General features: G+C 38.6%; 2 protein-coding genes across 4 annotated transcripts in view; both read right to left on the reverse strand.

The window, feature by feature from the left end:
• LOC127448871 (ras and Rab interactor 2-like) overlaps window positions 1–11,152 on the reverse strand; it is a 33,990-nt gene extending 22,838 nt beyond the window's left edge. The window contains exons 1-2 of one of the 3 annotated variants that reach the window (XM_051711762.1): window positions 10,902–11,152; window positions 2,849–2,881 (exon numbers count right to left, since the gene is read on the reverse strand). In XM_051711762.1, coding sequence (XP_051567722.1) covers window positions 2,849–2,881; window positions 10,902–10,954 — 86 coding nt within the window. In that variant the 5' untranslated portion in view covers window positions 10,955–11,152. Of the gene's footprint in view, window positions 1–568; window positions 983–2,848; window positions 2,882–10,901 lie in introns of those variants that run through there. The other 2 variants (XM_051711763.1, XM_051711764.1) reach the window with 2 other exon arrangements.
• A 3,342-nt stretch (window positions 11,153–14,494) lies between these two features.
• LOC127449518 (D-aminoacyl-tRNA deacylase 1) lies at window positions 14,495–22,924 on the reverse strand. The gene is made up of 6 exons (XM_051713006.1): window positions 22,810–22,924; window positions 22,355–22,445; window positions 20,237–20,472; window positions 15,671–15,768; window positions 15,265–15,428; window positions 14,495–14,815 (listed from the first exon to the last, which is right to left on the reverse strand). Exons 1-5 carry the CDS (start codon window positions 22,850–22,852, stop codon window positions 15,276–15,278), a joined length of 621 nt encoding a protein of 206 aa, XP_051568966.1. The 5' UTR covers window positions 22,853–22,924; the 3' UTR covers window positions 14,495–14,815; window positions 15,265–15,275.
• Window positions 22,925–27,439: the final 4,515 nt, after the last annotated feature.

Genomic DNA, 27,439 nt, shown 5'->3' on the forward strand with positions numbered 1-27,439 from the left:
ATTGCCTTGAAGACCCCACAAAATCACAATATGTCTGTTAGCTTTGAGGTCATCCATATGCTTATATATTCTTAAAAGTTGACAAAATTAGCTTTAAGCACATATGAGTTTCAGCATTTAAATTTCACAGGATCCAATTTACCAAACAGATTAGCCAGGATTTTAACACTGAGAATTTTTCTTTTTCTGTGTAAACCTGGCTTATTTCTATGCCAACTAGGATCCTTATAGATTGTGCAATTCACGTTGTGCTATTACTTCCCATGGAAAACAGGTGGTGCAATGAATTTTAATTTTATTTCTTAGCTCGTTTAAGCTGGACTAAGCTGGTGTTTAGCTGGTCAGCCAGCTGGTTTCCCAGCCTGAGCAGCTAACAAGTGCCCAAAACCCCTATAAAGCCAGCAACACAGACCAGCCAACCCGGCCAGGCTGGGAAACCAGCTAAACACCTTAGACTGGCTTAAGCTGTTTTTTTTTTTTGTTTGTTTTTTTTAGCAGGGAGTTAAGAAAACTGAGCTCAGAAAGAAAAGACTTGTGATTAGCAATTTCATAGAATAAAAGGTGGTACTCATTCTATGAGCAGAGAAGAGTCTGGGCCGCTGTCTGGATCTCTGTCTGTGTCCTGTGCAGAATTAAACATTTGCTGCTCCAACGTACCCAACACCAATGCGAACGCATCACACCAACTGCACATAAAAAACGATCTATGTTGTCTCAGCAGAGAACATATAGGTGAATTGATGTTTCTCCTGAAATGAAGAATCTAAGCAAGATATAAAATGGCAAGGAAACACAGAATAGAGACAATACTAAAGAAAAAGAAAAACTAGTCCCATCACAAGCTGAAAGAGGTAAATTTGTGACCAAAACGAATGCAACTGCATCAACCTCCTCTGACATCAATCCACAAGCTGGAAATAAGTCACTTTCCTGTGTTCTTAATCTATTATCCCAGACAGGAAATAAGACTCATGGCAACACAACCAGCCATTACAGCACAATAATGTGATGAAAAATCCTTTATGGAGAAAATGCAGACTTCCTGGATGTTCAATTACTCTGTGCAATTTGTAATTGGCGTTAAGTGTAATTTTCAATTACATTATGTTATATGTCTCATCTATATGTCTCAAAAGCAGAATTCCCTCAATCATTATTTAATTATTATTACTTCCCCCCACATTTTAGAATTATGCTTAAGCCATCAAAACTATTAAAGACAAATAGAAGCATGGGAATTATGTAGAGACCAAAAAATGTTAACAAATCAAATCTATCTTATATATTAGTTTTTTCAAAGTAACCAACCTTTGCCTAGATTACAGCTCTGCACACTTATGGATTCAGTAGTCATGCCTATGAATTTATTTGACATACTCTTAAGTATGTAATGGCGTAGAGTTTGAAGAATAACACGATAAAAAATTTACATGTCTGGCAGGCTGTTAGTGGTACACTAACCTCAACTGCTTTTAAACTAAAGCAATCCTGCTAATATGCCACCATGGTGACTGAACTATGCTGCAAATATTTTGAATCACTATGCCAATTTCCTGGGCTTTTAATGCTGCTGACCTGCAATTATGGAGTATTTTAAAGGTAATTGTAAGCCATTAAATGCAGTTTTTAAAAAAGAATCAAAAGACCAAAAAATTATTTTTCTGTTATAATTCCTGTGGATTAATTCCTAGTGTAAACGTTAAAGTAATAATCAGGGTTTAATAAAATTTAAAGGTGCACTCAGTGCATTTTGCTTGTGTCATCTTGGACCTTCAGTGGCACCTAGTGGTGTGGATGGAGCATCATTCAAAATCAATAGTTGTAAGTTACAGATGCCATTGTAGAAATTCACTATTCACAATCATTCATGATTAATTGAATCCAAGAGTGAAAGTATCCAATAGCAAGACGGTTACTGAGATTAAGCGAGTAGTATTCAGCTGGTCATGTGATTCTAAAATGGCAGCACCCATGAGGGTGCCCCTGCCCCATGTATAATAAAACATCTTTTATAAGGTTACTAATATGACTAGAGTCCTCATCTCATGTGAGTGGTCATGATTTTATATGTTTCAAAATTACAATTAATTTCTTCAGAAGTAAAACCTTTTTAATGGGGAAAAAATTTGTGTGCATCTTTAAACTCAATCCACAGCATTTGTGGCTTAATATTGATTATCACAAAAATACATTTTTACTTGCCCCTCCTTTCCTTTAAAATAGCAAAAATCTGGTTTACAGTGAGGCACTTACAATGGAAGTGAATGTGGCCAATTTTTGAAAGTTAAAATACTCACTTTTTCAAAAGTATAGCCACAAGACATAAACAATACACATGTAAACATGATTTTAGTGTGATAAAATCACTTATTAACCTTTTCTGTGTAAAGTTATAGCAGAGACTATTTAGCAGAGATGGGCCACTTCTACTAAAATGAATGGGAAAAATTGGAACGCCCAACAAAGGAGCTCTAAGCGCCCAATTGTCAACGGATGTTGAAAGGAAATCCCGCCTTACAGTTAAAAGAGCAAATCACCTTTTAGATACAGACATCGCCTGTCAGTCAACTTGAGAATGTGCATGCACTTTAACTATGCATTACAAGCATTCCTTGCGTAATATGAGATAAAAAAGCACAATTTATAATTCTAATATTGTCAGTATTTATTGCTGATTTGAATTGTGTTCTTTTATCATAATCTTGACCAACTGTTTTTGAGATTTTGGACTTTCCCCATTCAAGTAGATAGGAGCAGCGCTGTCATGACTGGAAATAGCCTCCCGATGCACTGATGCACTCCCCTCCCCTCCCTTCCTGAAGGGGGGCCATTGCCTTTCCGGTCATACCTGCCGACAGGTCTTCCCCACCTTTCTGGAGCCCTGGGAGAGATGAAGGGAGGGAAAGAGGAGAGCGAAAGAGTGAGGTGGAGCGACAGAGAGAGAGAAAAATTTGCTTGCCGGTTCCCGGACGTGCTGTTGCCCGGTCCTCAACCACTCCTACGCCCTCTGGCAGACACCAGCTCGCTCCTCCCCCGGCGGATGGCACCGAGCACTACGACCACTGGCGGATGGAACCGCTCCTCCCCTTGCTGGATGGCAGCGGTTCCTCCGGCTCTCGGCGGCCGGCAGCGACCCCTCCGTCCCCAGGCAGACGGCTGTGGCTGCTCCCCTGGAATACAGCCCCTCTGGAGAGCACTGTAAAGGTAACTCTGGCAAAGTTGGGCCTAGATACACTGCCCGCTCAAGCAGCAGGATCCAGTGTTTTAGGAGGGCAGGTGCAGCTAGCAACTTCTCCGTGCCAGTTTGTAAAGACTTTGTGGTGGAGTTCTCAGCAGCCTTTCAGTCAGATGCACAGAGAACATGGGTGAGTCCGTCAGTCCACACCCTGTCAAATACAGTTGTGCTCAAAAGTTTGCATACCCTTGGAGAATTGGTAATATATGTACCATTTTTAAAGAAACCATGAGTGAGCAGGAAAAACACATTTCTTTTATTTCTTATGGGATTCATATTCAACTGTAGGTTATAACAGAATGGCACAATCATAAAACAAAACATGGCAACAAAGAAAAAAATTAAATGACCCCTGTTCAATAGTCTGCATACCCTTAGTTCTTAATACTATGTATTGCCCCCTTTAGCATCAATGACAGCGTGCAGTCTTTTGTAATAGTTGTCTATGAGGCCCCAAATTCTTGCAGGTGGTATAGCTGCCCATTTGTCTTAGCAAAATGCCTCCAGGTCATGCAAAGTCTTTGGTCATCTTGCATGAACCACACGTTTGAGATCTCCCCAGAGTGGCTTGATGATATTAAGGTCAGGAGATTGTGATGACCACTCCAGAACCTTCACCTTTTTCTGCTGTAACCACTGGAGGGTCAACTTGGCCTTGTACTTAGGGTCATTTTTCGTGCTGGAAAGTCCAAGAGTGTCCCATGCGCAGCTTTCGTGCAGAAGAATGCAAATTGTCTGCCAGTATTTTCTGATAACATGCTGCATTCATCTGGCCATCAATTTTCACAAGATTCACATGCCTTTAAAGCTCACACACCCCCAAAACATCAGTGAGCCACCACCATGCTTCACAGTGGGGATGGTATTCTTTTCACTATAGGCCTTGTTGACTCCTCTCCAAACATAGCGCTTATGGTTGTGACCATAAAGCTCTATTTTGGTCTCGTCACTCCAAATTACAATGTGCCAGAAGCTGTGAGGTGTGTCAAGGTGTTGTCGGGCATATTGTAACCGGGCTTTTTTGTGGCATTGGCGCAGTAAAGGCTTCTTTCTGGCAACTCGACCATGCAGCTCATTTTTGTTCAAGTATCGTCATATTGTGCTCCTTGAAACAACCACACAGTCTTTTTCCAGAGCAGCCTGTATTTCTCCTGAGGTTACTTGTGGGTTTTTCTTTGCATCCTGAATAATTCTTCTGGCAGTTGTGGCTGAAATCTTTCTTGGTCTACCTGACCTTGGCTTGGTATCAAGAGATCCCCAAATTTTCCACTTCTTAATAAGTGATTGAACAGTACTGACTGGCATTTCCAAGGCTTTGGATATCTTTTTATATTCTTTTCCATCTTTATAAAGTTCCATTACCTTGATACGCAGGTCTTTTGACAGTTCTTTTCTGCTCCCCATGGCTCAGTATCTAGCCTGTTCAGTGCATCCACGTGAGCGCTAACAAACTCATTGACTATTTATACACAGACACTAATTGCAATTTAAAAAGCCAATTAACCTTAAATTGCCATTTAAACCTGTGTGTGTCACCTTGTGTGTCTGTTACAAGGCCAAATATTCAAGGGTATGAAAACATTTGATCAGGGCCATTTGGGTGATTTCAGTTATCATTATGATTTAAAAAGGAGCCAAACAACTATGTGATAATAAATGGCTTCATATGATCACTATCCTTAAATAAATTTTGCATGATCAGTCATATTTTCAAAATCAATGCCAAAATTTCACAATTTCTGCCAGGGTATGCAAACTTTTGAGCACAACTGTATAGAGGAGGCTGAAGAAAACAAACTTGATAACATGCCTGCGGTAGACCCTTGCATTGCAGCGCTGGTAGTTTCTCCAGACAAGGCACCGTGTCCAAATGCACGTTGCCCTAGTGCTGAATGCAAATGCACAGATTACCTCATCGTTAAGGCTCACAACACAGCGGCCCGAATGGGCAGGCTCTCTAATTCCCTGGCTCACCTGCTACTGGCTTTACAAACCTCATTATCAGACAGTGGAGAGGACAGGGCTCAAGATGACCTCCTGAGTACAGCCTTGCAGACAATGGGCTTCATAGCCCAGGATCTAGGCAGACTGGTAGGCACACTGGGATGTGCCCTCTGCCAGGTCAGGCTTGCTCAGACACCTTTGCCAGATGCATGTAGGGCCATGATCCGGGCCTTGCCTCTTGTCCCAGGCCATGTTTTTGGACTGAAACACGGCAACAGGAAAGCGAGCGGAGAACCTTTCAATTTTAAACCCCAGTACCCACTGCCAACCACCCAGGCTTCTCTCGGTTTCCCCGCCAGACAATTTCACCATTATAACCCCACAGTTACTAACCATGAGCTTCGGACACGGCCACCACTTTGGCCCCCCCAAAGAAGTCCGTTACGACACCCACCACAATGTCTGGCTTTAGACATCGGGGCGAGGAAGGCCAGGTGCTGACTTGTCCTGGCCGGTGATAGGATTTTTAACAGCCCAACATCTGACAAAACCTGTGTCAAACTGCTGGCAAACCTGTGTCAAGGACCTTTGGGTCATGTGCATAATGACAGAAGGGTACAGACTGCAATTCCATCACTGGCCACCCCTCAGATATCAGCCCAGTGTCACCATTGTTCAGGACCCGGTTTGGGCCTTGATACTTTCTCAGGAGATCAATTCCCTTCTGAAGAAGGGAGCAATAGAGAGTGTGAAACCCCATGTTCCAGACAAAGTGTTTTATTCAACCTATTTTATAATTCCAAAGAAAGGAGGAGGCCAGCGGCCAATACTGGACCACCGCCAGCTAAACAAATATTGAAAAGTTCTTCCTTTCCACATGTTGCATACTATGGATGTTCTGCAAAGTGTCTGCCGAGGGGACTGGTTCACCTCAGTGAATGAGTGCTTTTCACTCATTCTGTCTACGTTGTCAATCAGTGATTTGTTTTACATTTCATTTGGAATTGGTAAAGAGTTTTGTTTGATGTCCAGTTTTCAGAGTTGCAACAAGACTTACTTTCTCATGTAAAATGCACTAAAGAGGACTTTGTGGTTAAAGTTCAATAAAAAAAATCTGAATTATGTCTTTTCTTCTACTGTAATATCAGTAATGAAATTAAGTTGGTCTTATTAAAATGATGATTTTTAATATATGTAAAAATGCTTGTTTTCCCCATACTATATGTATCACTTGATATAAAAACTAAAACTAAAATAAAAACTAAATGTAATGAAAAACTAAATCTAAACTATAAAATATTTAGAAACTAAACTAAAACTAACAAAGAACTAACAAACAAAACGAAAACTAAACTAAATTGGAGCAAAAAATGTCAAACGAAATAGAAATAAAAACTAAATTAAAAACTATTATAACCTTGCAACACACGCATACTTTTAGCACACACACAAACACTGGGCCTCACAGTGAACATCAAGAAAAGCAGGCTGACACCCTCACAAAGATCTCAGTTCATAGGGATGATATTAGACTCTCAGTCTATGATGGCTTCGTTGCCACCGGATCGTGCTCAGTCAAACTTTGCACTAATCAGGCAACTGAGACTGGGTTCACGAGTGCCATACCTAACCTTACTGCGTCTGCAGGGACTGCTTACAGCCGCCGCACATGTGGCTGCATTAGGGAACCTTCATATCAGACCGCAGCAGATGTGGCTAACAGCCCTGCGTTTACTGCTGTACTTCACAGACATACACTAGTGAACATCACTCTGAAGTGCTTGGTTACTCTTCGGAAGTGGCAATCGAGGAACTTCCTACTATCCAGAGTGATCATGGTACAGCTTCCATCACGCAGGGAGGAAATAACAATGGGTGCCTCCAAGACCAGCTGGGGCGCAGTCTGGCACCAGAGGGGAGTACTGGGCAGATGGTCAACACGCACTGCACAGGAACATATAAATCTGCTCAAAATATGTGCAGTGTGGCTGGCATTAGAACACCTCCTTCCTGTCCTACAGGGTTGTCATGTACTTGTACGTACAGACAACCTGTGCACTGTTTTCCATGTAAATCACTATGGGGGCACCAGGTCATGAGCGTTACTTGCTCTCACAAAGAAGCTCTGGACATGGGCTCATCCCAAGTTTCTCTCTCTAAGGGCAATGCACCTGGCAGGTGTGCAAAACAGCACAGCAGATACCTTTTCCAACAATGCACTAAACCCTGGCCACTGGAGACTGCATCCAGAGGTAGTAAGGGGCATATGGGGAACATTCAGTGAGGCACAGGTGGATCTGTTTGCCTCCGCAGATATAACTCACTGGCATCTATGGTTCTCGGAGCAGGACCAAGACAGTCCATTAAGTCAGGACACCTTCGCACACACCTGGCCAAACCTATTGCTGTATGCCTTCCCACCAATCCCTCTCATCTATGCACTACTGGACAGAATCCATAGAGAGAAGCACAATATTCTCCTGGTGGCTCCGTGATGGCCATCACGGACATGGTTTCCCCTTCTGCTGTCACTCATCCAGGGGATCCTGCTGGAGATTCATCCACAGAGGGACCTTCTATCACAACTGGGAGGGCAGATATGGCACCCTCGGCCAGAGTTTCTCCAGCTGTGGCTGTGGCCCTTGGGACCAGTTCAAGATGGACTTCATGCACCCCAGAATTCAGACACACTATCTTAAATACAAGAGCCCCTTCCACCCAGGCAATGTATGATAGCCAGTGGAAGATATTTCAGGCCTGGTGTAGGTACCGCCAGTTGGAACCACTATCCTGTTCAATCGAGTCAATGCTCACATTCCTTCAATCACTGTTTGAAGCAGGGAGGTTGGCCTCCACTATTATGGTCTATGTGGCTGTGCTCTCCAGTCATCAAGATGACACTGATGGCTCTTCGCTGGGTTCACATCTTCTACTAGTTGCTTTTCTCAAAGGAGCAAAGAGGCTACGACCATCCCGGCTGGTTAGACCACCGCCATGGGATCTCCCCAAAGTTCTGGACTTTCTCTGCAGGAACCATTTTGAACCCCTTGAACAAGCCCCCACTAAGTGTCTCTCATTAAAAACATCCTTTCTCCTTGCAGTGTCAACGGCCAAGCGTATCAGTAAATTACATGCACTTTCAGTCAGTCCTTCATGTCTCCACTGGGGTGTTGCGGACATGAGTGTTAAGTTGAGACCTAACAAAACATTCTTTCCCAAGGTCCTCACACTGGGGTTCATAAATAAGTCCATTGATTTATCAGCATACACTGATGATTGACCTGCCATGCCCGGTCAGGGCGCTGAGGCATTACATTACAGAAAACAGCGGAGATACACTGTACAGATCAGCTCTTTGTGTGTTTTTCAGCAGCCAAGTGGGGTGTCCCACTCTCTAAGCAACGTCTATCTCACTGGGTGGTGGAGGCGATTGAATTGACTCACAAGCATGGTTGTCAAACATTGCCTGCACCTGTTACTGGCCACTCTGTTAGGGGGATAGCAACATCCTGGGCTGCTCTTAAAGGGGTTCCCTTATCGGAAATCTGTGATGCAGCCATATGGTCATCTCCCTGCACATTTTCTCATTTTTATTGAGTGAATGTTGCTTTGCTTCATCTGCCAACCTGACATCCGCAGTTCTGTCCCAAGGTCATACTTGAAGCACTCCTTGTGACAGTGTGGGTACACGTCATCCACCTCAAAACACCATCCTGGCGTTCAGCAGATAGGAAGCATAACGCTAGTTACGTATGTAACTGTGGTTATGTGATTAGTGGATGACCGCCAGGGTTCCTGCTCACATGGAGTGGGTGAAAAGAGACCAGGTACCTGAGGAAGTCTATTGTGTGATGCCCCGTATCATAACATCGGTGGCGTCACACACATATGTCACGTAGTGACTTTTTGGGTATACAGCTCTCGATCAGCGGCAACTGCAAGGTAAACATCCACTGCAAAGCACTGCCCTGACAGTCATCCACTACTCACATAACCACAGTTACATACATAACTACCGTTTTTTCAGGATTACATCAAATGTCCTGTAAAAAATTGGCTTTTCATAAAAATGTCAAAATATTGATATACCATAACGATAAAAAAGAAAAAATAAAAATTTCCATTTCAAAAACAGTCTTGAAGGGGGTCTTCTCTGTTTTATGTTTGTTTTGTTTGTTTTTTGTCACATGGCAACAATAATTTGATGATTCTGCACAACTCATTCCAACATTTCTTTTTTTTAAAGAATTTTATATTTGAATGAGACTTTGGTTGTTGTTGTTTTGTTATATTTTTTGCTTTCTCTGGATGGTTATACCACATGATGTTTTTGAATTTAAGCCCCCCCCCCCAAAAAAAATATCTAAATGTTTTAGAATTCAGTAATTGAAAACATGTTAATTGTAGAAGATGGGCATTCAGATAATTGTGTGAATTGCATTTGTAATGTATTTTTGAAATTTTTTATAGATATGGACAAAAACATTAGTGTAACATCATTGACCCGAATAACAAACTTAAATTTCAGTCTGTTCCTAACATGAAGCTATGATATGTCTTCAGAAGACTTGGAATATAGAGCACAAGTCATATGAACTACTTTTATGATGCTTTCATTGCTTTTTCTTTCTTTTATTTTTTTCCTTTTAGGAGTTCGACAGCCCCTGTTCCCCATCCACTTTCATTGTATGCCACTCAGACTTTATGCTAAACTATATGAGGGAGAGTACATGAAGACAGAATTATTATTTTTGGATGAACTATTTGTAAAAATATAAGGAGGGGCAAGGAGGAGCCGGGAACCGGCTGAACAATCAATGTAAAGTTTAATGGTATAAATGAACTTAAAACAACATAAACCATAAACGAACACAGACACACATGCAACGCAGCTAGTGCGTCTCTCTCTCTCTCCCGAACTGGCACCTCCGACTCGTCTTTATCCCCCTCCTGGCTGATTAGCCCTCCTCTTCATCACACTATTCTTTTAAAATCAAAAGTAAACTTCAGGAGAGAGGGGTAGGGGTATGGGGAAGAAAGAGAGAGAGAGGAATTGTTCATCTTGAAAAATACATTAAAATAAACACCCCTGGGAAAAGAAAGGAGAGAGGACTATTTAAGGAGAGAAAGAGAATGAAAGAGCGATGAACTGCAAAAGAGGACAGAGAACAGATCTATTATGGAATGCTTGAATGGTCCTGTCTGGGCAACAAGCCCTACTGCAATCATCCATACACACACACACTTTCTGTCCAGTGATTTTTACAGGCAACCCCAGAAAGCCAGTGAATGAAATCAGTGGAACAGAAAATGCTCTGTATGAGAATGGCAATATTTATTCTGATCCAAAAACAAACTGTGCATGAGCGCATTAGCTAATGGGAGTTTTCAGCACCATCTGCATGTGCTGCACTTATTATAGTGTTAGAAAAATGTCAAAAATTGCAAATGTTTTAAACACAGACAGCAAAGACAAAAGTTGGATGTATAGTTTGGATGTAGAAATGATCAATGGAAATGATCCATTTAATGGAAATAATCTCCATCTGCAAACGGGTGTAGTAATCCAACTACTCATAAATAGTGGTGCTTTCTAAAGCAAGCATCTCTAAACAACATGAGGGTGAGCAAATGGTAAAATGTTTCATTGTGGGTCAACTATCCCTTTAAGTAACTTAAAATAAGCAAATACAATCAAATAAATAAGAATCACAGTTATTACCTGATGGAAGCTTCCACTTCTGTGCTGGGCTGTGAAGGCAAGTCCATTGCCATGCTTTTCTTGCTGTTTTAGAGTCCGGCAAGTCCAATAGATATGATAAACACTTTGATAAAATAAAAACTATTAATTTGTCTGTTTTCAGTGTAATTTAGTTCCTGCTGGAACAAAGTTATATATCATGCAAGCATACTGTATTTGCCATGTTCTATTAGCTCCCTTTGTATTCAGTTGAACTTGTGAGTGGAGTGTTATGGATGAACGTTTGTTTGTCAGCCTGAATTTAGACTCTAGAGGCTGTAATCATTTCCTCAAAGAGACAATTACACAGTGGCAGCCCTGACATTTCCTGAATCTATTAAACAGACATTATGCAATGTTTTATGCAATGTAAACCGACAATAAAGCGATGTTTTGCTTTAATTATATACAGCACTGCGATAATGCAAAAACAGACTTGCACACATGCACTTACACACAGAAACAAATGCATGCACAAGATCTTCAGTAGATTGAACAGCATGTCCTGAAAGCTGTTTGGAATACAGTCAAATCTAGTCCTTATTCTGTCTCATTCAGAATTCTGGAAACCAGAACATTGGCTTAATCTAGTTTTTAAAGCTACAAATTAATGTTACAGTGTATATTCTGCATAAGGTGTTTACATTACCCACAATTCAGATTAATACAGGCATATGCCAGCTGTCTCAATTGGATTTCTACAAACCTGGAATATTGACTAAATCTGGTTAAATTAATATTAAAGTGGATATTCTGAAACATTACCCAAAATTCAGAATAATACAGGCATTTGCCAGATGTCTTCTTTGGATTTCTAGAAACCGGAATGCTTAATGTGGTTATAAAAGATATAAATCAATGTTACCATGTATATTCTGAAACATTCCACAAAATTTGATTAACACAGGCATTTGTCTGCTGTCTTATTCTAGAAACAAGAATATTGTCTTACTCTGGTTTTTAAAGATAAAAACTATGTTACAGTAAATATTCTGAATAAGGTGTTTACATTATCCAAAATTAAGATTTATACAGACACGTGCCAGCTGTCTTATTCGGATTTCTAAACACCGGAATATTGTCTTAATCTGGTTATGGCAATCAGGTTCATTTGTTTTCATTACGCTTACATAATCAGAATATTACACCAAATTCTGAATAATGTAAGAATATTGTGGTACATGTAAATGAAGTCAATGTCAATCGAAGTGAGTGCCTTGGATATTTCTCTTTTTTTCATTGGAGTATTGTTGAGTTCTTCACACTGTTGACTCTGTCTGTGCCAATATCTATAGTCTGCCAATAGTCTGAAGTGAAACTAAAGTGTGTATGTTTATGTGGAACACAGCTGCAAGCAGAAAAAGATGTGATTTAACAACAACAATACACTGAGTCTGAAAGAGCCATAAAGGCTTTTAAAGAGAGCATAAAATTGTGGGTTCAGTAATAAAAAATAAAATAAATAAATAAATAAAAAAAAAGATATATATATATATATATATATATATATATATATATATATATATATATATATATATATTACATATTTTTATTTAAACCTGGAAAAAAATTAAACAAGAATTCAGAATAAAAGCACTTTAACTAGTGGTCTCAGACTTTTTGACATTTTCTTTGTTTAACATTTTAACAAAGACTTCTTGCCTCAAAATGGAAGCATTTCATATTTGACATACTGACATAAAGACATTTACACAAGAGGAAGCAAATTTGAAGTCTTGTATCTTGAATCTTGCAAACAGACTTTGTAATCAAATATTAAAATGTTCCACTCATTTCATAATAGGTGCATGGTGATGCAAGATGAGATTCCAACAAACTATATTGATGTCATACACAGTATTGTACAATCCTCTCTTCATAAACCCCTAATGCCTCATATTAGGAATAAAACTGTGAAACACTCGATGCTTTAACTAAAAATTATGTTCGACTTTAATGAACATGTTCTGTTTAGAAGGATTCATATTTATAACAGATTTATATTTGATTGGATATTGTGTTATGCAGGTGTTATTGCAAGTGAACATGATAAATATGAAGAAGTTCTACGGAACATCTGAAAAATGAAGATTAGTGTGTAAATATAGGCGAGACAGAAAAATAGCATAGGCAATGCAATTAGCGGTATATAATAAATTTTCATTTTATTAGCCTACATACCGGTGCTCCTCTCGCCAACAGTCACCATTGACGATACAATATAGGTTCTTCCAACACTTTAGGAGTTATGACTTGCTAAACAGATGAAGACCAAAGAGATAGAGAATGAAAGCATCCCTAAGAGTTTGATCGCGTCACATCTGAGCGGCTGTAACTAGAAGGTAACATACCGACAGCCTAAATCTCGCGAGAGTCTTATTAGATGTAACTAAGGTTAAGTTTTGGGTTAGATTTAGAGGAAGGTTTAAAGTTAGGGATAGGTTCAGAGGTAGATGTAGGTATTCAGTAGGATAAATAAACACAATATACACTCTGTGTGAACGTCGCATGCGGCTCTCGCGAGATTTTGGGTCACCGGGCGGGTTACCTTCTAGACATAACCCATTTGTGCGCCACTGTCCTCATGGTCACGTGACTAAAAGTATATATATATATATATATATATATATATATATATATATATATATATATCACACACACACACACACACACACACACACACACACACACACACACATTGAATTTGCTGTTATTTTTATAGCCAAATGTTATATTCATAAGCCAACAGATTGCACACTTAACTACCAAATTTCAGATTTGTAATGCTATAAAACTTTTAATTAATAATAAATAATAATATAAATAAAAAATAGAAATTGAAAAATATTGTTTTCATATTCCCGATACCCATAAACCATATTTTTTAAATGTTATATTATCGGTGAAAACTGCATTAAATACAAAAATACCGAATTTACAACATTAAAAATGAATATAAGAATTTGGTATAATTGAAGATTAAGACTTTAAAGTTAAAGATGTAGCTGTTATTAATTATACCTTAACTTCTAAATTTCTTTTACTTTGCTATGGATGTCATTAATCTCCTACATTGTTTCAGATGCAATGCCTATTCTTAAAAAAAAAAAAAGCAAGCATGTCTGATCACTTACTGTACCTATCAATACCCTTTAACACTAGTAGTCCAATGGTAAATTATCACATTTGAAAAACTATACAGGTGGAGTGGAGTAAAACAGCTATTTTTCACATTCAAAAATAATCTTCTTTTGCATTTGTCTACTTAAAACTCTTATGCAGTGAAGTAGGCTACCTCACAAAAGCTCCTTTTTGCTATATTAGCTGTTCACACAATAGTCTAAGAATATGATCTCTAGTGTGACTTTATCTATAAACTGCCCAATTTCAAATGAGGTTTCCAATGCCACTGACTCCATTGCATCACCCAGGTCCATTTCTGAGCATATGGTGACCCTTTAGCAAAATCCTACTTGGGGGCTCCCCTTCTCCCCCCTAACCCCGATGAAATATTAAACCCACACCTATCATATCACTTCTGAAGATATGGATTAAAACACTGGAGTCGTATGGATTACTTTTATAATGCCTTTATGTGATTCTTGGAGTGTAAAAATGTTGCCACCCATTCACATGCATTGTATGGACCTACAGAGCTGAAATATTCTTTTAAAAATCTTTAAAAGTGGCACCATTACACCGCTGAAATTGTGCCTTTGTCTTTTTATTTATTTCTTTTTTCTACTGGTAATTGTGGAGCTGCCACTTGTTCTAGTATAAGGCTGGGCACACAATTTCAGACAGCTGACAAAGACAGTAATGAGACAGAAAGACAGATGTCCCTGAAGACAGCAGCATTCCTCTGGAAGCTGGACTCATCTGTGAGCTGCAAAATCCTATTAAACAAACAACAGCAACAGAGAAAAACACTGTTAGAAGCCCAGCACTGTTTGGTGTAAACTGTCAAAGACCAACCCCTGGAGCTTGATTCCTTTCAAGTGTATTCATCCATTATTTGTTCTGTTCCAAAATACAGAGGCAGCATACAGAATAAGTATGCTCCTGTTGATCATATTAAATATATATTTCATTCAAATACTATAGATAAATGATTTATTTTTACCCAATGTGTGTGTGCGCTATGCATTTTTAAACTTATGTCATTAGAGTCTCCTGTGCAGAGTGCTATTTGTGTGGTTTGTTGAATTGCTGCCTTAGGAGGTAGCTGCCGATACAGACGGTAGGTAGTAGGCCATGTTACTAAGTTTGATAACAGAATGAAATTAAACAAACTGGTCATGGTAAATAGGTGAAAATAAGGTACAACAGTGGCAGTGAAGTTCACCCTGAGGTACTTTATGGTTCCCGTTCAGATGACACATCGCCCTCTGCGCCACTGCTCGCACTGGGATCTCCTTTTGAGCGCAGCGCTCCTTTCTCTCTGGACTCAGAGGAGCCTTTCGATCGTGTTTTCTCTTTCCGCTGCTGCTGCTTCTCTAGTCTGGACAGCTAAAGTAAGAGACAAAGAGGAAAACAGATTTGAGGATTGTAGCCTACATTATCAAATGATTCTCGCAATATTCAGCACTAAAGAAGCTTAAATAAGAAAAACAATCATATAATCTTCCAAACAAAAACAATTTAATATGTACAATCAGGCAACTTCAATAAGGCAAGTTAACTTTATGGTATGACAAAGTTACTTTTTTCTCAAGTTAAGTTTAAGAACTCTCAAAATTAAAGCTGTAAACCTGTTTAGGATCTGTGGGATGAGCAGGAGACTCAAGCGGAATGGTCACAGGTCCATCATTTTGAATGTGTACCTGCATATATGCACCAAAATGCCCATCTAAAACACAATTACAATCATGTAAAATATGTAAAATCAGTGCTTACATGTTCACCAGTAGTCTAACCCACTTTCTACTAGGGATGTGCGGAACGACTAATTTCACTGACATTTAAACTAAAATTTTGGAGTTGACTAATCTAAAAAGGAAGAAACCCCCCAGAAAACAGTCAAAAAACATTGTTTATGCAACCCATTTAGAATACTTCCAACAGCCAAATCCAACGCTAAATTCAGCTGAAAAAGGGGCATTTATCTGCGACAGGCTTGCATTGCATTATCACCATTGTAGGCTATATTAAATGCAGAACATGACAAGCATTTAATGAATCAACATTAGCGAATACAGGCATATTTATTGAAAACAATTGAATGAATAGTGCAGGACCAATAGCAACTCTTATGGCCTCTTCAAAATGGAAATAACCAAGTAAAAGTTACTTAACATATTAAAACAGTCAGAACATTGTTGAAAATAATTAACAGGTAAGCTAAATCTACGAGAGAAAAAAATGCACTGAAAAGTTCAGCATCGTGCATTAGCCTATGATCTACAGTAATATGACAGCCGTTCGGTTAAAAACGTAAACCAATAAGTTATAAAAAAAATAGCTATAGGAAAAAAATATGCCTGTGAGAAATGTACAATAAACCTAATGTATTCATGTTGACTGATCTTAAATGACTGAACAGGAATTGACTGTCTGCCTCAAAGTAGGTGGAGCTCCAGGTCACACCAACCAATGACATGGTGTAAGGTGTTTAGCAGCCTGTAATTAGTTTTCCTGAAAGTTTACTTTGGCGAGATGTTACGAAACACTGAAATTTACTCAAACACAACAGATTTTGTTCTAAATAATGTCACACCCATTCGTTTTTAATTTCATATGAAGTATGCAGGGGCCTTAATATGAAGTTGCCATCTGACAAAATATAGGAGTAGGACACAACTATTACTAACTAGTATTACTAACTATTTATTACCTTGGTCAAACTGCAAGACATGGCTGCCACCATAAGGGGCCTATTGTATAAAGGTGCTGTGTTTGTTTCTGGCAGGCAGCAGATGTCCTAACCGTGACCCATCTCTTTTAGATTAAAACAGCTTTTTTGAATTCTATCCTCATCTCTATAGTTCCACGTCTTCCTCTACTGATGAAGATATTAGAAACTATGTGGAACCATTAGAACTTTCTAGACTGACGAATGAGCAAAAAAATTCTCTTGATTCTGAGATAACTTGGAGGAGCTTGGTGAGATAATTAAGGCCTTGCCTACAGGCAAGGCTCCAGGTCCAGATGGCTTTGCCGCTGAATTTTTTAGAACTTATGCTACAGAACTGGCTCCACTTTTGCTAGAAGTTTATACGGAATCATTAAAGAATGGAAAGCTTCCGCCAACCATGACATAAGCCGGATCAGTCCGATTCTTAAAAAAGACAAAGATCCAAGCGTAAGAGTTACCGTCCAATTTCCCTGATCCAGCTAGACTTAAAAATATTGTCAAAAATGTTGGCTAACCAATTAAGTTAAGACATCTCTTTTACATATAGATCAGGTGGGGTTTATTCGGGGTCGTAGCTCTTCTGATAACATTAGGCGTTTCATCAGTATCATGTGGTCAGTGGCGAATGATCAGACTCCGGTCGCTGCCATCTCACTTGACGCGGAAAAGGTGTTTGATATGGTAGAATGGGATTATCTTTTTAAGATTTTGGAAATGTATAGGTTCGGGAATACTTTTACTGGTTAGATTAAGTTACTTTATAGACACCCGGAAGCGGCGGTACAAATGAATGGATTAATGTCAAATTATTTTACTCTGGATAGGGGCACCCATCAGGGTTGCCGCCTTTCCCCATTATTGTTTTATTTTGCCCTGGAACCATTAGCAGCCGTAATAAGAAAGGAGGATGATTTTCCAGGTGGGAGGTGTGGCGCATAAGCTTTTGCTTTAGATTTTGTTATTCGTCTCCGACCCTACTAGATCTATGCCTTGCTTAGTTCTTAGGATACAGAGTTAATTGGTCTAAATCCAAAGCTTTGGCTCTGACAGTGTACTGCCCGGTAACAGCTTTCCAGCAAGGTGCCTTCCAGTGGCCCAAACAGGGCATTAAGTATTTGGGTATTTTATTCCCAGCAAATTTGTGTGATTTAGTTAGAGTTAATTTTGACCCTTTAATAGAAAGGTTTTCGAGCGATGTGGACAGGTGGGCTTCACTAAATTTATCTATGACTGGGAAGGTTAATGTTATAAAAATAAATTGTATTCCAAAATTCAACTACCTACTACAGTCTCTCCCCTTTGAAGTTCCCCTCTTTATTTTAAACAATTTGATAGTATAGCTAAATCCTTTCTCTGGAATGGTAAACATCCTCGGACGCATTTTAATAAGTTACACAGGCCAAATGACAAAGGTGGGTTAGGTCTCCAAGATTTTGTTTACCTATTATGCTTTTGGCCTCAGACATTTGTCTCATTGGTCGCTTCCATATGAGAGAGCCCCTCCCTGGCTCTTTATTGAACAGGAGGTCCTTGCCCCTATCTTGCCATTGCAAAGTCTTTCTACCAAGCTGCCCGGAGAAGACACATCCCGTTATCTCGCACATCCGTTTAGTGTGGACAAAAGTTTTCCGTGTGTTCAATTCGGACATTTACCTGAATGTTGCCGCAAGTATTTGGTTAAAACCTAAATTGTGCATTAACAAGTCCCCTTTCTGCTGGACAGAATGGATTGAAAAGGGAGTTGCTACACTGGGTGACCTGTATGAAAATGGAGCATTGAGATCCTTTGAAAATATTATACAGCAGTTTGGGATTCCCAGATCTCAATTCTTCATGTACTAACAGCTGCGCCATCTACTTTGTACCACCTTTGAGTATGGTACTCAGCCCCTTAAAGCGGCAGACGCCCTTGAGATGGTGCTTGCTGCTTTTGGAAAGGGTTGCGAGGCTTCAGCATACTATTCCTGGCTAATTCAGAGTCTAGGGGATGGAGTTTTAACATCTCTTTAGAAGTTATGAGAGAGAGATTTGAATTTAGTACTGGAGGATGAAGAATGGGGTAGGATTTTTTTTAAATGTCAAGTCTATATCTAGGGATGCAAGGGTGTGCCTCTTTCAATTTAAGATTCTGCATCGTTTTTATTGGACTCCCTATAGATTGTATACCTACTTGCTGGCGATGCCAGTTGGAGGATGGGGACATAGCCCATGTTTTTTGGTTCTGTACTAAGATTCTAGAGTTTTGGTCGAGGGTGCAGATTTATGTCTGTGAGGTCTTGAGAACTCAGATTTTATTCTGCCCCAGACTTTGTATTTTAGGTGATGGGGAGGGTATTAACTTAGGGAACAAACACATAAAAAACTGGGTCCTTACCAGCGTGATGATTAGCAGGAATGTGATTCTTGGAGGATGGAAGTTGGCTGGTGCGCCCTCATTTCACGAGGAGTGCACCGAGTTGGGCAGAGTGGCGGCTTTTGAAAAGATGTCGCATAGACACCTGGGCAGTTTGGGTGCTTATGGCAAGAAGTGGGGCACTTATTTGGCCATCCTAGGGGGTTGCCAGGGAGGAGCAGTGGAGAGGGACAGTTTGGATTAAATATATGTAATTAATTAATATGTGGAATTAATTTTTATGTCTTTTTATGTCATCGAATATTTTCTTTGGACTGTCTGTTTATATGTGTCTGTTGTTATTCAATGTTTCGCCACCGTGATGTATGTTGGGTGATGGGAGGGGGCATATATTGATAAAAGTTGATTCTGTGTTTTCATGTGCTGTTTGTATTATTTTGAGTATGGAATCAATAAAAATTGTTAATGACAAAAAAAAAAAAAGTTTTTTTTATGCCACTAATATGATGGGAGTCTAATTTTCATGAGTTTATGTCATTTTATAAAAAACACCAATCAGTTTTTAGGTGTAAATCTAATTTAAACGGAAAAAAGAATACTTTAAAGGCGCCAAAACACTAGATAAAGGTCTGACAGAGCGACAGATGACAGTAAAATATTAAGATTGCAGCATTAATTCATCTCATCTGTTCTTGCTAAATGTTTAAGAATAAAAAAATGCACACCAGATAACAGTGGCATTATAAAATGGCAATAGCCCTTTAATGGCCATTTTGCTCACATTCACTTGCATTATATGGACCTACAGAGCTGAGATATTCTTCTAAAAATTTGTTTGTGTACTGCAGAAAAAATAAAGTACATCAGGGATGGCATGAGTGTGTGTAAATGATGAGAGAATTTTCATTTTTGGGTGAAATATCCCTTTAAGGTAATTCCTAGTCTGACATGACGTGATCACACCATAGGTTATTATACATTGTACTGGTGCAGTAAAAGTAACAACTCCTATGCATTTCAAGTTAGCAACAAATTCTAAAGTGTTTAACTGCTGCTATTTCAGCATCAGACGAATTTAAGGATTTTAAGGATGTGCTGGTCTGCCCTCACCTTTGATCAGCTCTGGTTTATACGCCACTCTCAGTTGCTCCAGTATGTTGTTGTAGAAGGGCTGGGCCAGTTCAGCCGGCATGGCGGAGTGGAAGTCAGGCTTATTTCCCTTGAGGATACACTGAAGAGTAAACTGACTCACACACAACACTTCTAGCTCTCTGTCCATCACGCTGCGGCTCCAGGCACGCCCGTTCTCATCCTCAAAGAGACGCAAATTCAGGATCTTACGTACCCTGATAAACAACAGCAAAACAGATCAGACTGACAAAAAATACTTGAAGTTAAAGGAATAGCCTAATTCACCAAAAACAATCTTTTATGCCGTGTTCATGTCAGAATTACTGTAATTAGGAGATGACAAATCTGAGATTCTGGGTTTATTTGTTAGCATGCAGGGCTCCAGACTAAAAAAATGACTTAGGAGCCATTGGCTACTAAACTGAAACATTAAAGGGATAGTTCACCCAAAAATAAAAATTCTCTCATTATTTACTCACCCTCATGATATCCCAGGTGTGTATGACTTTCTTTTGTCACCAGAACACATTTGAAGAAAAACAGATAAATATCTTAGTTCAGTAGGGCCTTAAAATCCAAGTGAATAGAGATTTCTCTTTTGAAGCTCCAAAAATCACAGGCAGTCAGCATAAACATCATCAATACGACTCCAGCAGTTAAATTAATGTCTTCAAAAGTGATATGATTGCTTTTGGTGCAAAAAAATATCAATATCATGTACTTTTGAACTAAATCATCGCTTCCGGTAAGCTTCACGAGAGGGTGGAGATAACGCGGCCTCTCGTGTGATGTATTCGTGCTGCCATGATACAGACGCAATTTCACGTTCTCCACTTGGTTGAGACATCCAGGATAAGCAAACAAACCCACCATTGTGAGTAAAAAACCAGATACAAATATAGATCTAAACCAAAACCGACCAAGCTACAGTACAGTGTTCCTCCTCACTTGTAATCAGTGCTGCTCTTCCGCACGTGCGTCAGTTCTTGCATGTTTTAAAATGCTGTGATTACGCAAGCATGATTTAGAGTTTAAAAAAGTACTTAAATATTTATCTTTTCCGCACCAAAAGCGATCATGTCACTTTAGAAGACATTAATTTAACAGCTAGTGTTGTATGGATAAACGTTTATGCTGACTGTCTGTGATTTTTGGAGCTTCAAAAGAGAAATCGGCAGCTTTTTAAGGACCTACTGAGCTAAGATATTTTTCTGTTTTTCTTCAAATGCATTCTGCTGAAGAAAGAAAGTCTGGGATATCATGAGGGTGAGTAAATAATGAGAGAATTTTCATTTTTGGGTGAACTATCCCTTTAAGGAGCCAAATGGCTGTTTTAAGTCACCAAATCACAGAATTGCTCATTTTACATTGTTGTTCAGAAACAAGATAGAAAGCCGAAAAGGAAGACTGACAACCCATTAATCGAAGATTTAATATACAGTATATATAGTTGAGAAGATAAGTTTGCATTCCCCTTTTGTCTCATAAATGTTCACACCCCTTTCATAATTTATACAAATATAAGAGATAAAAGATTTTTGTTTTTTTTAGTACAGCCCTTCAGAATCTACATTACAGATATTTAAAAGTATAGTATGCATATAGTAGTGTGTTGCCTTCTTGAGCATCAATGAATGCTTGCATCTTGTGTAATAGTTTTGTAAGGACTTAAAAATGTATCTGTTTTTTACCCACACCAATTAGATTGATTCAGAAGATATGGATTTAACCACTGGAGTCTTATGGATTACTTTTATACTGCCTTTATGTGCTTTTTGGAGCTTCAAAGTTCTGGCCACCATTCACTTGCACTGTATGGACCTACAGAGCTGAAATATTATTCTAAAATCTTTGTTTGTGTTCTGCAGAAGAAAGTCATAGACATCTGGGATGTCATGAAGGTGAGTAAATGATGAGAGAATTTTCATTGGCTGTTCCTTTAATGTGTTACCCCACATTCTAAAGATGGATGAAATATCTGACTGATCTCCAAAGAAGGCAAACTAATTATTAACTAATAACTAATATTATTAATTTGTACTTGATAGATACTTGTTGCCACAAAACTGTCAATCTTGAGCAGACACCAGTACTCACATGTAGTCAACATCTTTCTGTGTGTCCTCAACTGAGATGCCAAACAGCACACAGAGTCCCCTGCCTATTGAACTGATCTGCTCCTCTCCAACTGTTTTATAATAATGCAATAACATCACAGTTATAACATACACGGATAACGTCAGCATGGCATCAGAGGGCATTTTATATAATAAAGTCACACGAGCTGACTTCTTAACAAAATTGCCCTTTTTATGTCAAGTATTGCGTGTTCAGTTTAAAAGGTACATTCAAAAATAGTGTTTATAAGTTGTAAGGAAGTTATTACAAATGTGAAAGTGTTGAAGCATGCAGCAAACATGACAGAAGGCGCGGGGCGCAAGCTTGTATAGGACTTTTATGGCGATTTAATTAATTTCACCGAAATAGTTAAATGCAATGTTTGTATAGTTTACAACAGTCTTCATTGTGAAAATAAGAGCTTCGTGTCGTACCTGATACGCTTGCCTTCGTTACTCTTTGAATGATTGCCTTCATTGTTTTGGTCTCCAATCACGTGTCCCACACGAACGCTTGATTTTCCGGTTTCGACAATGCCCCGCCAGAGCCCTTCTACGGTGTTCTAACACTTGGCCTAAAATAGCATAACGCGGCGTTCCCATGGATTACTATGGGCGGTACACAGGAGAGGAGACAAGAGTCCGTTCTTTTTGAATGGATGTCTATGGAGGAGATGCTTCAGTGTGCTGAAAAACTGCTTTTGTGAGGAAACAGCTCATCACTTAATGAATTGACTGCCATTTTTACTAATATGCAACATGTTTTACACTAAAAAATCATTTTGTATTGAACTATATGTAGAGTTTACTACGATAAATTGATGTTTTATAAGAGAAGTCACGGACGATTTTGCGACAGGTAGGTGTCACTTTACGGTTGTCCCCATTCATTTGTAAGATTTTTTCATTTGTTAAAAAAATCGCAATTCAGTCTATTTTCAGTTGATGCCAACAAGTGATTTGACAAGCATAATCAATTGATATAATGTCCATATTTTCTGCTGATAGTTTCTGCTTGACAAAATTAGTGGCACATGTCCATTGTTAATTTTAGGAACTACACCATACTCTGCTAGGAAACCTGTGTTGAGGGGAGCTGACTTCATAAAGCCACTTAAAATGGAAACCTTGGGATCAGTTTACAGTGATTGCAAATATGGCTCTGAAAAGTTATAAAAGTTATTTAGTTCTGAGAAAAGGTCTTATTATTTATAATTTCTTTGCAGATTTGGTTTGATATTTTGTTATCTAGTACAATACATTTCATACATTCAATAATCAAGTGGCTTAAAGGAATAGGTCGGATAAAAATGAAAATTCTCTCATCATTTACTCACTCTTATGCCATACCCAGATGTGTATGACTTTCTGTCTTCAGCAGAACACAAATTAAGATTATTAGGAGAATATCTCAGCGAATGCTGACCAAAATTTTGAAGCTTCCAAAGCACATAAAGGCAGCATTAAAGTAATCCATATGACTCCAGTGGTTAAATCCATATCTTCAGAAGTGATGTGATAGGTGTGGGTGAGAAACATACAAATATCTAAGTCCTTTTTTACTTTCTCCACTTTCACTTTCACATTCTTCTTCTTTTGTTTTTGGTGATTTGCATTCTTCGTGCATATCGCCATCTACTGGGCGGGGAGGAGAATTTATAGGGAAAACTGACATCATATCATTTCCGAAGACATGGATTTAACCACTGGAGTTGTATGGATTATTTTTATGTTGCCTTTTTTGTGTATTTTGGAGCTTCAAAATGTTGGTACCCACACCCATTCACTTGCATAGTGTGGACCTACAGAGCAGAAATATTCATCTAATAATCTTCACCTGTGTTCTGCAGAAGAAAGTCACACATCTGGGATGGCATGAGGATGACTAAATTCCTTGCTACAGCCTTGCTCCTAAGCACCTAAAGCTCCCATGGCTCCTAAACTATGTAATAGTCTTCTTTACAGTATTTGGGACTCCAGAGACACTCTCTCAGTTGAAGTCTAGACTAAAGACTCATTTCTTCAGCTAGGCATTCACCTAATTTGTCCCTTAAACCATAGTCAGGTATGCCAAAACCAGAAACACTTCTCATATTTTATAACTCTGCTATAAATTGAATGGCATCTATGCTAATATTATACAATTTGTTTCCTTGACAGATCCAGCTCCGGTCCTGCCCTGTGTCCTACTCCCAACGCTATGTGTTGCTGAGTGATGACTACTAACTGCAGGCTACGCCAGCCATACATCACTTCAGTCTACAACAATGGACTTCACAGAGGATAAGCTGCTGCTTACTCCAACCATAAAACATGGGATACTTCACTGGCCTCAGCCTAAAACTTGGACTTAGGATGGACTCCACCAGTAATTAACCGCCACAAGCTTCCAGCCAGACTGCAATGCCACTCACTGACCTCTGCCTGCATCATCTTGGTCATAGGATGCACAACACTCTCTCTTAAAATGGAATACATAGACAATACATTAACTGCCAACTAAAGCCTTCACCAGCCAAATAACAAGGACACTGCATCTATGTGCACTTCCACAGTCAATTCGGGATGGATTTAGAAGACATTGTCATTAAAAATCCTTTATTTTAAACACTGGCCAACAATGTACACAGTTTACTATTTTAAACCATGTCTTATGTTACACACAGATAACTAATATTAACATTAAATTCATGCTGTTTAGCCACTGCACCTCCCCTCCTCCCAAAAAAGTATTTTGATTATAGTGGGAATAAATGACATTTCTTTTAAGTATCACATGTCCTGGAATAAAGATCTGATCACGGCCTTTATCAGTTGTGGTATAATGTGTGATGGTGTGTATTTTTGATACTGTGTGTGATGGTAGTAACATGTGATGGCAATGGTAAGGCCATTTTTTACTTTTGGAAGAAAACTTTGATAAGCCTTGGACTTGCTAACACAAGATAGTTACAAACTGCCCTGGCTGAGATGTGCCCCTCTGTCACTTCTCGTGTATATCATAACCTAATATAAACTAAATTGTTCAAAAATATGAATAAGGAAACATGCTAAGTAACTTTCCCAGATTTGAACCCTTTTTATTATGATTTTTGAATAAGTGTAGAATATTTGACTAATAGATTGGTTGTAGTTACAAAGCAATGAGTGTCTCAGGGAAACTGTAAAACCACAACACCACCAAATCCTAACACCACACTTCTCTTAGTGTAACGCACCCATAAACCCCTTGTACTCATCATTATTTGACAGCAAATTCAAGTACAGAAAGTAACTCAATATTAATATAACGAGGACATTAAAATATTTAATATACAAACAGAATAGAAGTTTTATTTTCCAGTTTAAATTTATTGTGAAGGATTTTCATCAATTGATTCAGGGCAAAACAACGTTTTACTCTATAAGGGCGTTATACTGTTAAAAGTTGTTTCAAAAGACCATATTTCCAGCTATTTTAATTTTTTATTAAATAAGATTAAGATCCTTGAGATTTAGGATACCACTCATCAAGAAAACAAGTTGATGGTAATCAGGAATGCTCTTTATATAAAGCGCATAATCAATCAGAAGCACTGCACAAAACATTCCTCTTTTCCCATAAGGTATTGCTAATCTCAGCTGATGACCATCAAGACATAAGCCATCCAGTTTGGTGTCTGGTGATGTACGAGTTCATTGTTCCAAAACATTTTTTTCTTTCTTTTACATCAGAATATGACAGTTCCATCTTTATTTGGAGGTAAAACTGTCCATTTATTTCTGTTCTTCATGATTTTGACTCTCCGGAGAACTTTCACTCGTAGATCTGAAAAGGTTTAAAAACCTTGTGGAATATGGCACAAAATTCTCCTTATAGACAATTGTGGTTTTCGAGTGTTTTGTTTCATATTTCTTCATATTAGGCCTGTTGTCTTCTTCTTCCATGGGCATTTGAACTACAGAAAGAAAACCAACAGCACATTATGTACAGCATCTCATTAACGCATTCCATTATTTTGTTAGTGAGTAAAACAGTAGCCACTACTTTTCCATTTGAAATGATGGCTTGCCATTGTATTTCCTTTAATATCACAATACCTCAATCATTTTTTAAATGTTCTGATGCACTTCTAGAATTAACCTTACTAGTTGCTTACAGCATATAAAATACTACTGAAATGAAACATATTCCAAGTCATAATATTTGTAGATAAAACATCAGTGGAATAATATCCATGCACATTGGTCAAATGACAGCTTGTATTTCTTTTTCATGACTCACTTGGAGGGTCGTTTTTGTGCGTGTATCTGTAATATCCGTAACAACCAAACATGGTCCAAATACCAACAGCATAGACCAGTGACGCACGCTTATTCCATTTTACAGGATCCATCGTCATAACTTGAATATAATGTAAAAAGTATTGACATTGACAAGGCCGCTGCCATACTAGAACATGTTGTATGACGCCATTTCCTCCTAATAGAATTAACCAATCAGAACAAAACGTAGTTTGGAGTGGGCGGGGCTGGCGTGTGAAAACTCTCCATTGTGTTTGTATTAATTCGCGAGCTATTTAATTATTCTCGCATTACTCGTGTGTATTTTTAATCGTCCGTATTTTTCTCAGCGCTGGCCATAATATATGTGATTACTAGATAGGTCATTCATTTGCCCAAAGGAATATTTAAACGAGTCGTCCGGCCTTTTCCTTAAAAAAAAAAAAAAAAAAAAAAAAGGCAAAAATCGAAGCACTTACAATGGAAATGAGTGGGCCGTAGTCTAATAAATACTCGCTGTTTTAAAAGTATAGCCACAAGACTTTAACGATATGCATGTTAACACGATTTTTGTGTGATAAAATCGCTTACTAACCTTTTCTGTGTAAAGTGGTAGCCAATTTTACAACTTCGTTGCCATGACGATGAAGTCAACAAACCCTAAAAAGACTGTAAAAATTATAATTTAAACAACTTTACAGCTCAACTAATACATTAGTTTCAACAGAAGAATTAATGCAAGTGCTTTTCTAATTTTCTAAAATTATCTTTAAAATTAGCCTTTAAATCCTCCAAAAACCGG

The sequence above is a fragment of the Myxocyprinus asiaticus genome, chromosome 12 (assembly GCF_019703515.2).
Source record: "Myxocyprinus asiaticus isolate MX2 ecotype Aquarium Trade chromosome 12, UBuf_Myxa_2, whole genome shotgun sequence".
Taxonomy (NCBI): domain Eukaryota; kingdom Metazoa; phylum Chordata; class Actinopteri; order Cypriniformes; family Catostomidae; genus Myxocyprinus; species Myxocyprinus asiaticus.

What these genes read in the sequence shown, in the direction of transcription:
- LOC127449518 (XM_051713006.1), bottom strand. Translation starts at nt 22,852, where the DNA reads ATGAAGGCAATCATTCAAAGAGTAACGAAGGCAAGCGTATCAG. An exon ending in CAGAAAGATGTTGACTACAT is followed by an intron (nt 20,473 to 22,354) that starts GTGAGTACTGGT and finishes GTTGTTTATCAG; the next exon opens with GGTACGTAAGATCCTGAATT. An exon ending in TAAACCAGAGCTGATCAAAG is followed by an intron (nt 15,769 to 20,236) that starts GTGAGGGCAGAC and finishes ATTGTGTTTTAG; the next exon opens with ATGGGCATTTTGGTGCATAT.